This window comes from Bison bison, unplaced genomic scaffold (genome assembly GCF_000754665.1).
Source record: "Bison bison bison isolate TAMUID 2011002044 unplaced genomic scaffold, Bison_UMD1.0 scf7180017864508, whole genome shotgun sequence".
In the NCBI taxonomy this organism is placed as follows: Eukaryota; Metazoa; Chordata; class Mammalia; order Artiodactyla; family Bovidae; genus Bison; species Bison bison.
The window spans coordinates 4473946-4489575 of record NW_011495064.1 but is presented as its reverse complement, the minus strand read 5'-3'; the positions used below and the strand labels follow the sequence as shown (position 1 = coordinate 4489575).

The 15630-nt window shown below is 55.0% G+C and overlaps 1 protein-coding gene across 1 annotated transcript in view; it reads right to left on the bottom strand.

Annotated features, from left to right (window-relative positions):
- Window positions 1-15630, bottom strand: part of INPP4A (inositol polyphosphate-4-phosphatase, type I, 107kDa) — a 50705-nt gene that overhangs the window by 8373 nt on the left and 26702 nt on the right. Inside the window, exons 14-21 of the mRNA XM_010829858.1 lie at window positions 13585-13617; window positions 9424-9596; window positions 8438-8561; window positions 7400-7526; window positions 7005-7145; window positions 5072-5169; window positions 4868-4980; window positions 648-802 (exon numbers count right to left, since the gene is read on the bottom strand). Of these exons, the coding sequence (XP_010828160.1) occupies window positions 648-802; window positions 4868-4980; window positions 5072-5169; window positions 7005-7145; window positions 7400-7526; window positions 8438-8561; window positions 9424-9596; window positions 13585-13617 (964 nt within the window). The remainder of the gene's footprint in view (window positions 1-647; window positions 803-4867; window positions 4981-5071; window positions 5170-7004; window positions 7146-7399; window positions 7527-8437; window positions 8562-9423; window positions 9597-13584; window positions 13618-15630) is intronic.

The window sequence follows — 15630 nt, the reverse complement described above, 5'->3', positions numbered from 1 at the left end:
TCGCCTCACATGCCTAAAGAAAGGATAAGAAACCTGCTTTCCCGTCTTCTTCCATGCAGCCGCCAATGCTGTTCCAGGCTCGTTTCCCAGTCACTTCTGCTGAGTGTTCCGTCCCATTTGTCCTCTCACCAGACTCTTCAGAGCGTTCGACTCTCTTATCCTTTCTTTAGGCATGTGAGGCGAGGGGCTCCCAGCAGGGCTGGGAACAAGGCATCGCTGACAGCGGACAGTCTTATCTTAGTCCCTGGGGTTCCCTCTGCAAATGAGCCTGCGGCCTCGGAGGCAGAACACAATTAAGGCTGGGGACGGCGGGCGGCTGCCAGGAAAGGCTCACTGGACGCTGGCTCAGGAAAGCAAACCCAGCCCGCGGCCGGGAGAAGAGGGGCCCTGCAGTCTGCGGACACCGCCTCCTGTGACGGGGACAGCAGGGGCCTGGGGGACGCTCAGGACAGGGGGTGGCTGGGGACACTGGGCACCAGGCGGTGGCCACGCGGCCGCCTCGGAACATCCGCTTCCCTCCCGGAGTTCTGCTCCCTGACTGGAAGAACACTGTCCAGGTGGGACCAAGCCAGGGGTTTGACTTTGCAGACCTGGGGCAGTTTTCCAAAGTCAAGCCGGAGCACGGCGGCGGCGCGGCTGGGACTCACCTGCGCATGCACTCCAGGGCCTGCGTGAACACCTGCGGGGCCATGCCGTGCTCGTGCTGCAGGATCAGGCACTGCTCCAGTGTCACCGACATCGCCGTGCGGTCCTTGGCACTCTTGCAGCTGGTGAACCGGACCCCGTTGAGGCGGCGGCAGACCTGCCGACAGGAGAGCAGGGGCAGCTTGGAGCAAAACGAGGGCGCCCCTCACCTGGGGAGGCGGTGCGTGGCGACCTCTCCACACCCAGGCCCAGCCTCGGCTCCAAGGAGCTGGTCTCAAGACAGGCCACGGCCCGGGTGGCCCTGGGCTGGGGGTCTCCCCATAGAAGGCGGCTTCCTCCCAGAAGCCCTGCCGTCCATGCAGCCACCTGACCAGCTGCCCCCTTCCCAACTCTGCTGGGACTGGCCCTTTGCTGCTGACCCCTGACTCTCAGCGGTCAGCACAGCTCCCAGGATACCCAGCCCCACCGGGTTTCCAGGCCTTTCTGGAAGTCAGAGCACAGACCGCTAGTCTCTACGTGCCTCCTCATCCACACAGGTGGGGACAGCACAGCAGACCCGCTTCCCTGCGGCCACCTTCTGCCCACAGACTCCCCCAGCAAGATGGAGGGCCTGCGCAGGCTGAGGCTGCAGCCCCTCCGGAGCAGGGGGCACCTCTGCTCCCTGTGGGAAGAGTGCCTAGAAGCACAAGCTCTGCCACCAGGCACAACCCCAGACACACAGCTCCAGGTCCAGAAAGCCCTAGAACAAAAGACTGTCGGGTAAGTTTGTGGCGGCCATACTTGGCAACATGCCCAGATCTGAGAGAATGTCAAACTACTTATAATTTTTATTTATCCCATTTTGTATAAATATTCATAGTTTGCTAAGTCACTTTAGTCTTGTCCAACTCTTTCCAACCCCATGGTCTGTAGCCCACCAGGCTCCTCTGTCCATGGGGTTTTCCACGCAAGAATACTGGAGTGGGCTGCCATGACCTCCTCAGGGGGATCTTCCCGACCCAGAGATCGAACCCACATCTCTTACAGCTCCTGCATTGGCAGGCAGGTTCTCACTAGTGCCGGCTGGAAAACTCCCTAATTCATATTTTGCAATAAGGCAACGTTTGTTCAGCAGGTTGATTCCAGACCCCAGACTGCTAATGAATGTGAAACCATCCACGTGCACATCACACCCTGTCACATGCCTGTGCACACACTGTACACTATACACCCATCACCTTTCTGAAGCACGGAGCCCGATGAATTCTAAAATATCTGGCCACAGGAGCCTCAGATAAACACCTCCAGGCCTGTACAAGAGGCTGCACTGTGAGAACAAGATGAGCGTCTCGTGAGAGGGCACTCCTCTACCAGAAGCCACGTGCAGCGGGACCCAGGGTGTGCTGCTCTCAGAAAAACACCAGCGGTGCTGCGGGGAGACGGCACCACGGTAGATGGCACCACGCCTGCTTCTCAGGCCAGGAGGCCTCAGGCGAGACCATGCAGCTACTAGCAGAGGTGCCACTGGCAGAGGGCAGCGCGCAGGCCCGCAACGCGCCTCATCCAGTCCAGTCGCTCAGTCGTGTCCGACTCTGCGACCCCATGAACCGCAGCACGCCAGGCCTCCCTGTCCATCACCGACTCCCGGAGTTCACCCAGACTCACGTCCATCGAGTCACTGATGCCATCCAGCCATCTCATCCTCTGTCGTCCCCTTCTCCTCCTGCCCCCAATCCCTCCCAGCATCACAGTCTTTTCAAATGAGTCAGCTCTTCACATCAGGTGGCCAAAGTACTGGAGTTTCAGCTTCAACATCAGTCCTTCCAATGAACACCCAGGACTGATCTCCTTTAGGATGGACTGGTTGGATCTCCTTGCAGTCCAAGGGACTCTCAAGAGTCTTCTCCAACACCACAGTTCAAAAGCATCAATTCTTATGTACTCTGCTTTCTTTATATTCCAAACTCTCACATCCATACATGACCACTGGAAAAACCATAGCCTTGACTAGATAGATCTTTGTTGGCAAAGTAATGTCTCTGCTTTTTAATATGCTGTCTAGGTTGCTCATAACTTTCCTTCCAAGGAGTAAGCATCTTTTAATTTCATGGCTGCAATCACCATCTGCAGTGATTTTGGAGCCCCCAAAAATAATGTCAGCCACTGTTTCCACTGTTTCCCCATCTATTTGCCATGAAGTGATGGGACTGGATGCTATGATCTTAGTTTTCTGTGTAGAGAAGGACAAAACAAAAGACCCAAGCAAGTTTGGCCAAAACCATCAGGAGGAAGATGGCTGTCTTATGAGAGCAGACAAAAAATTAAAAAAAAAAAAAAAAAAAAAGACTCTAAGACTGAGCAGCCCCTGAGTTATGGAAACAGTGAATTAACCCAAATTCATAAAAATCGTAACTAATGAAGCGAGGTTGAACATGGACAAGATCACTGAATTCCACAGGCTGGAGAGTTCACGACTGAAACGTGGGGCACAAGCCAGAACTACAAACAGGTCAAACAGAATTACATCCCCAGGTGGGGGGCTGAGCACCACAGGTCCTGGAGGGCGGCCAGAGTGGCCAGAGGTGCAGGTGCATCCTTGCCTGCGTCTGGCTGCAGGCTCCAGTCCTGGCTAGGCTAACAGCCAGTGTGGGGTGCTGGAGGGTCTTCCCATGCATGAAATGAGGGGGTTCAGTTCAGTTGCGTCCGACTCTGCGACCCCATTGGACTACAGCATGTCAGGCTCCCCTGTCCATCACCAACTCCAAAAGCATACTCAAACTCACATCTATAGAGTCAGTGATGCCATCCAACCATTTCATTCTCCGTCATCCCCTTCTCCTGTCTTCAATCAGGGTCTTTTAAAATGAGTCAGTTCTTCGTATCAGGTGGCCAAAGTACTGGAGTTTCAGCTTCAGCATCAGTCCTTCCAGTGAATATTCAGGACTGGTTTCCTTTAGGATGGACTGGTTGGATCTCCTTGCAGTCCAGGGACTCTCAAGAGTCTTCTCCAACACCACAGTTCAAAAGCATCAATTCTTTGGCGCTCAGCTTTCTTTATAGTCCAACTCTCACATCCATACATGACCACTGGAAAAACCATAGCCTTGACTAGACAGATCTTTGTTGGCAAAGTAATGTCTCTGCTTTTTAATATGCTGTCTAGGTTGGTCATAGCTTTTCTTCCAAGGAGCAAGCATCTTTTAATTTCATGGCTGCAGTTACCATCTGCAGTGATTTTGGAGCCCCCAAAAATAAAGTCTCTCACTGTTTCCATTGTTTCCCCATTTATCTGCCATGAAGTGATGGGACCAGATGCCATGACGTTAGTTTTCTGAATGCTGAGCTTTAAGCCAACTTTTTCACTCTCCTCTTTCACCTTCATCAAGAGGCTTTTTAGTTCCTCTTCACTTTCTGCCATAAAGGTGGTGTCATGTGCATATCTGAGGTTATTGATATTTCTCCTGGCAATCTTGATTCCAGCTTGTGCTTCTTCCAACCCAGCGTTTCTTATGATGTACTCTGCATAGAAGTTAAATAAGCAGGGTGACAATATACAGCCTTGATGTACTTCTTTCCTGATTTGGAAACAGCCTGTTGTTCCATGTCCAGTTCTAACTGTTGCTTCTTGACCTGCATACAGATTTCTCATGAGGGGGTTAGGCCTAATAATGTTTCCACTCTGTGCATGAGAACCAGTGTGGCCGCCCCAGGGGACACATCCCCTTGTCAAGGGTGAGTGAATGATGAGCTCTGAAATGGCCCTGGTACCCAGGGCTCAGACAGGGACTTGGAGCTCCACAAACAAACTCCTGAGAAAACATCTGACATATAAGGACTTCCCTTCAGGAGAAATGAGGAGATTGGAGCGGCAGTGTACCGGAAACACTGTTGAAAGAGAGGACACGGGTCCAGGCGGCCTCGCTGTGAACCTGTTTAAAGCCGCAGTGAGCCATGAAGTTAAGCACGTAGGGACTGTGCAGGCTGTTGCCGGGGACGACCTGCTCATAAGCCTGGTTACCACACGCCCGGGGGAAGACTCTGAGTCATGCTCATCAGCCCTCAGGCAGCCCCAACGTAAGCAGTTCACGGCAACTCTCAGCATCTCCTGGGGCCAGGGCACACGTCCAGGGATTCTCCCGTGTTCTTGGGGAGAAATCTGTCCTCACTCCTGGTTGAGACTTTAATTTGTTGCTGCTGTTTTATTTTTACTATTGTGAACACCTCCCCCCACCACAGCGTGTACCTCGGCGGCTTGCCACAGAATGTCGACGTTCTTGTTCTTCCTGGCGTGCACGTTCTGACCCAGGAACCGCAGCAGCTCTGGCAGGCATGTCTGGCTCCGGGATCGAGGTAGACCTGGAAGAGGGAAGGGGTCGTGGAGCTGGGCCGCCCCAGGGGACAAAAGACAGCGGGTGAAATCTGCTGTGAGTGAAAAAAAAAAACTTACAGTCCTCAGGCAGAACTTCCTTAAACTGCTCGAAGTAGGAATTTAACCGCACCAAGCTCTCCACGTTGATAACTTCTTGTAAAGATGTGTCGCCGAACCTTTGGAGTCACAAGGGGACACCATGAGTTTGCCAGCGTGACTTGCTTCTAGGACCAGGTGACCACATCACAGGCAACAGCGCCGATTCTCTCAGTCCTTACGTGTCTAAGCTTACGGTCATCTGTCCATGTTGGTGACAAGTCCAACATGTTTTATCAGCAGGAGGGATAACCTGGGACAGACATGCCTCAGAGGCAGCCAGGCCCTCAGGCAACCCTGACCCAGCCCCTGCTCCGCGAGGTGCTCCCATCCCCGAGGTGCCCAGAGCAGGACAGCAGCGGGGCTGTGGCTGGAGAGTCACGACAGTCCTGTCCTCAAGTCTGCCACTGAGGGACCATTCCCGACCGGCTGTTTCTGCTGGACAGTCCACCCTTCTCCACGCAGGCACCAGGCCCGCAGGGAGTGGGGAGGAAAGCCACCCATGAGGGAGCCGTGGGTGCTGTCAGACACGCAGCTCTGCAGTCCCAGGCCTGGACGCCCATCCCCTCCAGTACTTCCTGCCCAGGGACCTCCGTGCACATCTGCCTTGTCCCAGTCCTGGGTCATCTCATCCCGTGGGTCCACCACGGCCCGCCCACCCAGATGCCCACGATGGCCTTTCCTCCAGGCCCCGGCTCCCTTGGGGTCACCCTGGGACACGAGGGGGCTGTGCTGGTTTAGACCCTGCTCCCACCTCCCCCTGTGCATGCTATGTCCTCCCATCTGGCTTGGCCTCAACCCTTTGCAGAAACACCTCTTCTAGAAACAACTATCACTTCAGGAACAGTAACTGCAGACGCCAGCACGTTATCTCCTCCCTGCCGGGGGCCCCAACGCTGCCCACTCTTCCTGAGGTGGACGCCTCAGCGCTGCCCACACCTGCCAGGTCTCTGCTTCCTGGGCCGGTGTGCCCTCTGCCCCCAGCAGACCCTCCTTCTGGCTCCGGAACCCCAGCCACTTGCCACCCACAGGGAGGCCTGGCTCTCGCACCCACCCTGCTGTGGACCACGTCTCAGCTCCCTTCGGGTCCTCCTGTCTGCACTGTCCTGGCCTGACCCAGCCTCTGGCCCGGACTCTTCTGAACAACCTCGTCACATCGGACCTCATGTCTTTCCAGCACATGGCCAGCAGGTAATCTCCTTCAAATGTGATCTGGCTCCTGACCTGTCCCACTAAAAGGTGTCTGACCGTGGAGGGAGGACCCCTTACCTGGGGGTCAGTGGACACTGACCACTGGGCTCAAGAGGCCCAAGAGGAATTATCGTCCTGGAGACCAGGCGTTCTTATCAGTAGGTGCTTTATGATAGCTCTTAATTCTAAACCATACCTATCGCAGGCATGTAATGATGGAACAGGAAGGTGTTCATGGATCAGTAGGTCAGCAGCAGCTACACACACAACCTCCCCCGCCATCACAGACGCACACGTGCCTGCACGCACAGGCACGCGCAACGCCTCCCCGCCAGGTGACCCTGAAGGAATTTTCAAGGCACAGGATTTGGGATCAAGGCGTGGCTCTCACCCCACCTGCCTTTGCTCAGGCTTCTTGGCCTGGGACTCCAGGTCTCTCCTCCACTTCCTCATATGAACAACTCCTACTTACTCTCCAAAACCCACAAGTGCCTGGAAGCACTTCCAGGACGCGCTCTCATACCTCACGAGCGCCACCACTCCCTGCTACCAGCCCACCTCTAGCGGTCACAGACCACGTCTGGTTCATCTTTGTGTCCCAGCACCACCAAAGACAGGCCCAGGGTGAACGTGAAGACAGGGTGACAGGTCCACAGAGCCCTGAAGAGGACTGAGTACACGCTCTCTGCCAGCTCGAGTGCCCACGCCTGCACCCGGCCCGCACCTCTCGGCCAGCGTCTGCTGCTCGTTGATGCCCACGTTGAAGAGCACGGGCTGCACCCGCAGCAGCATCCCGCTCTGGATCTCCCGGGGCAGCGCATCAAACAGGGGGCCCGGCAGCGGGATCCGCACATTAAAGCCGTCCCTGCAACAGAGAGGAAGAGGGGCTGGGCCTGTGGCCGGGAGGCAGGAGGCGGGTGAGCAAGGAGAGGAAGGGCGGGCCAGGCTCGGTGACCTCTGAGCGGCTGGGCACCAGCCAGCCCGGGGCTGTGAAATGAGTGTCGCAGGCTGTGAGCAGCTGAGTGATACAGAAGAAAGCAAAAATGAAGAGCGTGTCACGTGTGATGAACACAAATGAAAATACTGCGCTGGTTCTGAGAATCAGAAAACTCTGCCTACCGATTTCCTGTGATGACGGGCAGCATGTCAGTGGACGCGTTAGAAGTGGCCTGAGTGACTTTGAAGGTCACGTTCCTCAAGTCCATGATCCCAAGGCTCATGTCCTCCAGCATGGCCAGCTCCTCCCCTGGAGGCCAGAAAGGGAGGGGGCTGTCAGGCAGAGGGGCCCTGCGCTCAGGCCAGCCACGCAAGGCAGGCGACGGGCTCAGGGCGCTGAGACGCGGGGTGAGGGTAGGGGAGCTGGAGGAGGTTTCCTGAGTGCCTTCCAACTTCTCCGTGAGCACACCCCACTATGCGAGTCCCATGGCCACATTACGAAGGGCAGCTGGCACAACTCTGTATTCTTGGCCCTCTCCTGGTGAAGGAAGCAGGGACAGGGACACCTATGTGGGGAACTTCAGGAACAAAAGCCATCTCTTTGGATGTTTTAATCTTTCCACATTCTTTAGATTTTCTATCTAAAGGATTTCTTTAGGTATTTCTTCAATGTCTTACAACTCCAAAGATAAACAGATACATTAATAAAAAAATTTACCTACTTTTACCACCTAAGAAGAAATAAACAGAAAATGAAGGTAAGGAGAAGAAATGCCTTTATAAGACAATTTGGAAATATCAGAATTTTTAAAGTGTTCCTATCTGTTGACCCACCAACTTTCCTTCCAAATGATTCAGTGGGTGCAAAAATGGGCCAAAAGTACACAAAAATATGCAAAGATGTTTTAATAGGAACAATTCTCAAACAGCCCAAGTGTTCCACAGGAAGCTATTCTTTAAAAATTGTCATCTATCCTCAACTAGAAAAACCTTCAAGATGTGTAACAAAGGCACCACAGGGGGCTGTGTGTGTGTGGTGTGTGTGTGTGGGGGGGGTATGTGTGTGTGTGTGTGTGTACAACTATACAGGGCTGTTTTTAGTTCTCTGTTATACACTTGGGAGCTTTTTGGATACACTTTACTCAGCACGCACTACCCGTGCTTCAGAAAGCCACTGAGGGGCCAGGAGGGGCCCCACAGCAGGCCCCCGCCCCGGCTCACCGTAGGTGCTAAGCAGGCTCTCGAACTGCGCCAGCAGCCCGATGGTGTAGAGCTGCCGCAGGAAGCCGTCGTCGTGCAGGCAGTTCCTCAGCTTGATGATGAAGCCGCAGATGAGCGCCGTCAGCTGCGGGGACAAGACACCGCCTCGCCTCGCTCCTGGCCCGGCCGCGTCCTGCGCCCGCACCGCTCTGCCCGCAGCAGCCCCACGCCCTTGGGGCCTGGGGCCAGGAACGCGGAGGCCATGGGGGACAAAGGCTGCAGGGAAGGCGCTCCAGGCTTGCTGCTTCTAGAGGTCAGTCTAGTTTTGATTCAGCTCCTGACCCGACCTTGGGGTTACTCCTGGGCCAGAACCTTCTGGAAGCCCAGAACAATTTCCCCTAGGTGCGGGAAAAGCCCTCTATGCCCACAGATCCAGTCCAGTGCTGAATGGAAACTGGGGTGCTCATGACGAGGCGCACAAGCAGAGAACAGGGCCCTCAAGAGTTTCCTGGGCAAGGGCTCTGGTCACACCCTGCCCTCGCAGGCATCCCAGGCCCCAAGGGGGACAGGAAGCACACAAACCTGCCCAGCTGCTGCCACTGTTCCCGCTACTGACTACATCACTGGCATCTGTAAACTAGGGTGCTCATTTAAGCTCTGCCTCCTCTGCAGGGAAATCACCAGAACAGAGTGGTGCCTGAGCAGGTGTAACACCTGCTGTTTTACAAACAGGTTGTGCGTCTTCTTTGCAGGGAGAAACAAAGGTGACCCCATGCCTGTGCGACCCCAGGCCCCTTGGGGCAGGTTTGGGGGAGCAGGGGCGGCGGCCCCTGAGCACCCATGAGCCTCTAGCTCCCCCTCCCCCGCCCTCCACACCCACATCCGGGCCGCAGGCCGCACGGGCAAAGCCACACGCAGGAGAGCACGGCCCTGCTGGCTTCCTCCAGGGCGCAAGAGGGCCAGGCCGGCAGGCCAGGCCCAGGTCTGGGCTCGCTCGTGGCACGTACCGTCTGGCAGAAGACCACGTCGCGGCGGTACTGCAGGCTCAGGAAGCTGGCGATGGTGGGCGCACTGTCCTGCATGAGCAGGAAGACCATCGCTTTCTTGGCCTTGTCGCTCATCATGGCCACGCAGTCGGTGAGGGTCGTCAGCAGCGGGTACAGGGCCTCGCTCCACTCACCTGGCACGAGGGAGGGGCGCCTGAGAAGGCAGCGTGCGGGAGGCCCCGGCCCGGCCCTGCCGCCCTGTCCAGTCCGCCCCACTCCAGGAGGCCCGCAGCTGGCGCCCAGTGCAGCCTGTCTCTGCCCTTCTAGCCTGAGGCGTCTCCAGGGGGCCTGCCCGCCCACTCTCCCGACCCGCTGGGGACTCTGCACCAAACACTCCTGACTGTCCCCTCCCTGGACGATGGCAGAAAGGCTCCAAGAGCGTGTGGCGTCTGCTGAGGCCGGTCCCTCTCAGGGCCCCCGGGAGACCTGTCACCTGGCTTCTCTTGACCCAGGCAGCAGGGCAGGGAGCCCTGTGCTTCTGCAGCAAGGGCGCCACCCGCACTGAGCCTCTGCTCAGCGGGCTCAGGCCCTCGGCCCGTGTCTGGGGACAGAGCCTTCCCCAAGGCAGCCCACATTCTCAGCCCCCTGTGTCCCTGCCCCGATCCTCACCTTCCTGTCATCTATTCCTAGCGTACTGGGGTTTTTTTTCTTTTTCTTTTTTTGGAATATAAGGAAACTTTGACCCTGTACCAAAACAATTTTTAAAAAATAGATGCTCGGGGAAAATGAACAGAGTGAAAGGTATTTTTGGCCTTGGCTCTTTTTGTCTTTTCTATCTAGAAGACGTTCAGCAGATAGGTGCTGGCTCATTACCGCTGGGGAAGCCCCCCCAGCATCCAGCGTGCGGCCCAGGCAGGGCGCCCTCCTGGGAAGGGGTGTGGGTCACTGGGTGCCCATGGCCATCATCCTACTCGGGACAGGCCTCATGAGCAGGGCAGCTACCAGGATGGTCAACTCTGTCTCAGATAAACAGCATCTAAACAAGAGAAAAGGGGGCACAGCTCTGCCCTGTGTGTGCATCACACTCTGTTGAGAAACAAATTTAGAGAAACGCCTAAAACCTACAAAAGGACTTCCCTGTATGGTCGACACAGATTTGCAAGTCTACACAGCAACTCAGAATTTGGAAACGATCTAAGTGTGCACGAGTCTACACAGCAGTTCAGAATTTGGAAACGATCTAAGTGTGCACGCAAGGCACACTGCACATGCGTGAGGATTTCCATCTGTCACGGAAACAGGCGGCTGAAATGCAGCAAGTCTACAGCAGGAAGGCCTCAGGAAGGAGACCACAGTGACGAGGAGCCCTGGATGGAGGAGTGGGAAGCGTGAGTCCCGGGCCCGGCTGCTGCCGAGCGGTGGTGGGGACGCTGGGGCAGGCCGCCACCACTGAGCCACGGGGCCTTCGCACCAAAATGGGACGGCTGCAGTAAATGACACCCACGTCTCTTCCTTCCTCTAAAATTCTCCAAGGTCATGCTTTTGTTTCTTTGAATAACTCTGTTGAATCCAGGTCAATTATACTCAACAACTATCAAAAAAGGCCAATTTTAGCATTAAGTTTTAACAGTCAGGTCCTGTGGGGAGAGGCAGGTAGGCATTCAGACCATCCTTCACCTAAGAAGTAAATGCTCTGAGAGCAAATGCTGCCAACTTTGCTTGACTTTTCCACTTAATGTGAATATATATGTGTAATATGCAAATTTATGATCATTTTAACCTGAAAATGAGCAGAATATATAAGTGGTCTTATTTGACTGAACAAGCTGTCTGCATATAATTTTTTTACTTTGCCTTACTTATGTTTAAACAAAATTCATATAAGAATGGCTCAGTTTTGCTACATTAGAGGGGAAAAAACACTGGAAAAAACTGTAGTGTTGGAAGAATGGTTTAAAAAAAATAGAAAGCACTCAGAATTTGTCAAAGAGAAGAGGCGTAGCCCTGAACAGGAGACGAGCCTGACATCGCCCAGAGAAAGGCTCAGCGTGTCTGGGTGGCTCCAGGGCTCGTGTAGAGTGTCGACCAGCCCTTAGTGAATACTTGTGAGACCTCACTTTTACCTGTTTTCTCATCTAATCCACAAAGAAGGGGTGACTAATACGGGTAAGGAAACAGCCTCACAGAGGCTAAGTCTTTTCCCAGACACACAAAAAAGAACTGCCGTCTGTCTACATGTCTGACTATGTAAGTGCGCAGCGGCTGGGGACAAGACTGTGGGTCAACATGAAGATAGAGCAAAATTTAAAACTTCTAAACAAAATGAACTTCAGGGGCAATAATGAGATTTCCTCTGGAATTAACCAGATTTAAGGAATTAACCTGAATTAAGTATCTGGGATGTTAGGGCTGGTGAAGGGGTTTACTCGGCCTCCTTCATCAAGAAAGCCTGGCCATGAAAAAAAACCAGCAGTGACGAAGCAGCACCCTCTGTGGGACAAGCTCCTGTCTCCCTGCTCACCCGCAACACCCACTGAGGGGCCAGCCCAGGACCACGTGGCTTCAGATAGCTGTGCTTTTGTGTGTTCTCATTAACAGGGGCCGGAAGGGAGGAAGTAGGAAGATACGAGGATGTGCGTGTTCTAACTCGGACTCAACACAGCTCTGTGAGGAAAGCTGAGGGAACTCTTGGCAGGGAACCATCTGCGTTCATCTGACGTCAACTGTGGACAGGCCACCTGAGTGTCAGGGAGGTGGTGGAGCTGACAGGAGACGAGGAGAGCATACAAGCCAGGCTGTTTGCTGCCTGGGAAGCACAGGACTGCCCTCAGCTCCGCAAACTGCAGGATGTGCAGAGCTGAGGGAGCCCGAGCTGCTCCAGGGCCACCACCACCTCCCCTGGTCTTAATTTCTGGGGACCGTCACTGCCACAGAGCCTGGGGAGACAGCGCAGTGTGAGGCACCAACCTGCCATGCAGGTGAGCTCAGCGGGGCTGCGAGTCTGGGGACCGGCTGGGGAGGGGGCGCTGAGGTAACTGCCCAAGCAGCTGCCAGGCCTTGGAGAGCCCAGGGGACTGGTGCTGAGACCTGCTCATGGCCAGACTAAACTTGGGGCAGGGCAGGGGGAGAGAAACAGGGGCTGAAGCAGGCTGGTGGGCCTGTTACAAGGTGCCCGATCGGACTGCCCGCTGAGGCACCAACAGCACCCGGGGCGCTGGGGGAACAGCCGTGAGCAGAGCTGAGTACCCGGTGCCCTGGGAGTGAGAGGGTGCTCTGAGCGCACGGGAACAGGGTGGTGAAGCTCATGGTCCTGGCTGGCTGCGCTTGAGTAGGCAGCATGTGTCTCGCCCTGTGCGCCTGCGCAGTCAGGGGCAGGGAAGCAAAACAAAACAAACATCGTATCTGGGGGTCTCATGCTCGCTCTGGGAGAACCACAAGCCACGTTCAGGAAACGCAATATGAACTAGAGCAGGGGTCGGCACGTTTTCTCTCTAAAGCACTACACTCCGTGTTTCAGGCTCTAAAGGCCCTGGGGTCTCTGTTGCCACTGCTGAATTCTGGAATTGCCCCCGGGCAGCCACGGAACTGTGTGAACGAACAGGTGTGACTCACTTCAGGACAATGGTATCTAGGTGAACGGGATTCCCTCAGAGCTGTGGCTGGCCGACCCCTGAACTAGAGTCATAAACACCGATTCCTCCATGCAGATGAAGCAGAAAGGACTCCATTCCTAGCACTAACTCCACCTGAGGCCCCAGCAGGGTCTGACGGGAAGTCTGAGGCCGCAGCCAGACTCAGAACAGAGGATGCTGCGAGATGCGAGGTCACAGCACCTGGGCAGCTACGCCTCATCTGCCTCCCTGCCTTCATGGGATGCTTGCAGAATCGGGTGGAATCACAGGAAGAATCATTTATAAACATGAACTTGTCTTAACCAGGCCCCCGACTCCAGGACCCCCAGAGACGGAGACACAAGCCGTCTGAACGGCTGCAGGATGCCACAGTGCCCAGCCCGCCTGGCCCCTCGGCATACCCAAGGGCAGCTGCTAGATCCCGCACAAGGAAGAAACCCCTCGAGGATCCTCCCAACTCTGGGAGCACACGGTAATCTGACAGTGGAGCTACACACACGACCTGGATATTAAAAAGAGGTCTGCGGAGCCTTGAGCGGAAACCACGTACCTGGGCTGGACTCTTCAGGAGGGGGGCTGCAATCTGCACAGAAATGGAGGTGACATGGATGATTAAGGCACGCACACAGTTCAAACACCAACAACTCAACGCTTAGAGCAACTGCGGCAGCAGCTGGCAGTAAGCTGGCTCAACTGAGCGGAGAAGAGGCCAGGGGCCTGCCCGCCTCTTCCCGAGGGGTCCCATGGAGGTGGTGGGGCCGCTGGGAGCACACCGCCCAACACACCAGCGTCAGCACTCATGTTGCTGACACTTCAACATGACACGCTCTTCCGGAAGAGCAGGTTAATGTGTCACAGTGCGATAACGCCCCCACGTCCATCGCATGGCATGTGCCGGAGCCCATGCTGACCCACGACATCTGGAAGCAGACGTGCAGTGAGAGACACTGACCAGTAAATAAGCGTCCAGTTCAGAGCCCACTGCCCTGATGGGCTGCGGAGCCTGGGCTAGAGGTCAACTGCTGAGATCCAAAAGGTTGGGGTCCGGTCAGAAAACCCATATACCAAACATGTCCACGCCAATCTTTACCACGTAAGCCGAATACAAAACCTTTATGATTGAGGGAGGGCTACTACTGGAACGCCCCCTTGGGTCCCTTAAAGATACCGTTTAACTTGATTTCACCCTCACTGAGTAGCATCGGGAAGTACTCACTTGAATTTCACTTTTCCCTTAAAAACTCTAAAATTTTCCTGGTTAACTGTGTGTGCCACTTATTAAGAAACAAGTTTGAAAGGGATTGTTTGGGGGTAAAAGCTTATTTTACGTCTGAACTTTTGGTTTCCAACAATGTTTTCAGATCCTTAAATAGGCAGTTTCAGATCCCCAAGAACAGACAGAGCCAGCTGGATGGAGACTTGACACCCTGGACTTTGCAGGAGGGCGGTGGCCAGGATCTTCCCTCTAATTGTCTTTGGCCATGACTTCTTAAACTGGCCAGCAGGACAGAAAACAGACCAACGTTCAAGACCTGTGTGCGGTGAAGACTTCAGTGTCATCACCAGAGCTCAAACCTCCCGAGGCCATCTGCTTCCTAAGGAGGGAAGCCACCATGGGGTCTGTGACACAGAACATCTATCTGGTTAAAACCTGAAGTGCCTCAGACCTGGGAAGAATACCAACTCCTGCCTCCCCAGAACCTCTGAGATCCCGAATCTCCATGAGGAGAAGGGTCTAGAGGCCTGCTTCCATGATCCGCACTGATCCCAAGCAGCTGGGCTGGGACTACGCCTAAGAAGAGGTCAGGGGCTAAACCTGCTGGGCAAATTCATCTTCAGTAACAGGGAGAGGGAGGGATCTCCTCTGGTGGCCTTAGGGCACTGAGTCCCTTGAGATTTGTTGACCACAGTGGACTGCTCCACACACAGGCAGCATGTAATCTCAAGGGCACACGACCTGGGGTGTGACCCGTGGACCTCAGGTTAACAGAAAGCAGGTCCGAGGTTGGAATAACTCTCTGGGGACGAGGAGAGCAGGACTGTGTGTGCATGGAATGTCGTGGAAGTCAGCAGATCCTGGCAGGTTGTGGGGGAGGGGTGAAGATGGGTCACTTGGGGAGACAACCAGGAGGAACAGGCCCATGAGCGCCTGTGGCTCCTGCCAGTGGGGACTGGCCAAGTGGGTCCTGCTGAGCCCTGGCCCCAGGGGAACCCCGCCCACCAGGCAAGGTCGAGGCAGGGCAACTTCCTGATGAAAGATGAAAACCAAGGACCCAGCACGGGGTGGAGAACTGAATGAAAAGGGATAATAAAGTCTTTCCAAGAAGCAGGAGTTGTTGTTCACAGGTAATAAATAAACGTGTGAACCCAACCTGCTCGTTAGGCCGAAAGGACCACCCTGGGAACTTGGAAGGGCATCAGGAAGCATGACAGAGCCCAGCTCTGGCCCCTGAGGACAAGAGACAGAGTAAGACAAACGTCTCAGTCTGGTTCCCCTGATCCGCCGCTGCACACGGGGGTCTGAATGGCTTCCTGGCTATGCTTAGGATCACGGGCAGGTACTTTGGAGGCACATGGTTTCATATGTTTCTCTGAA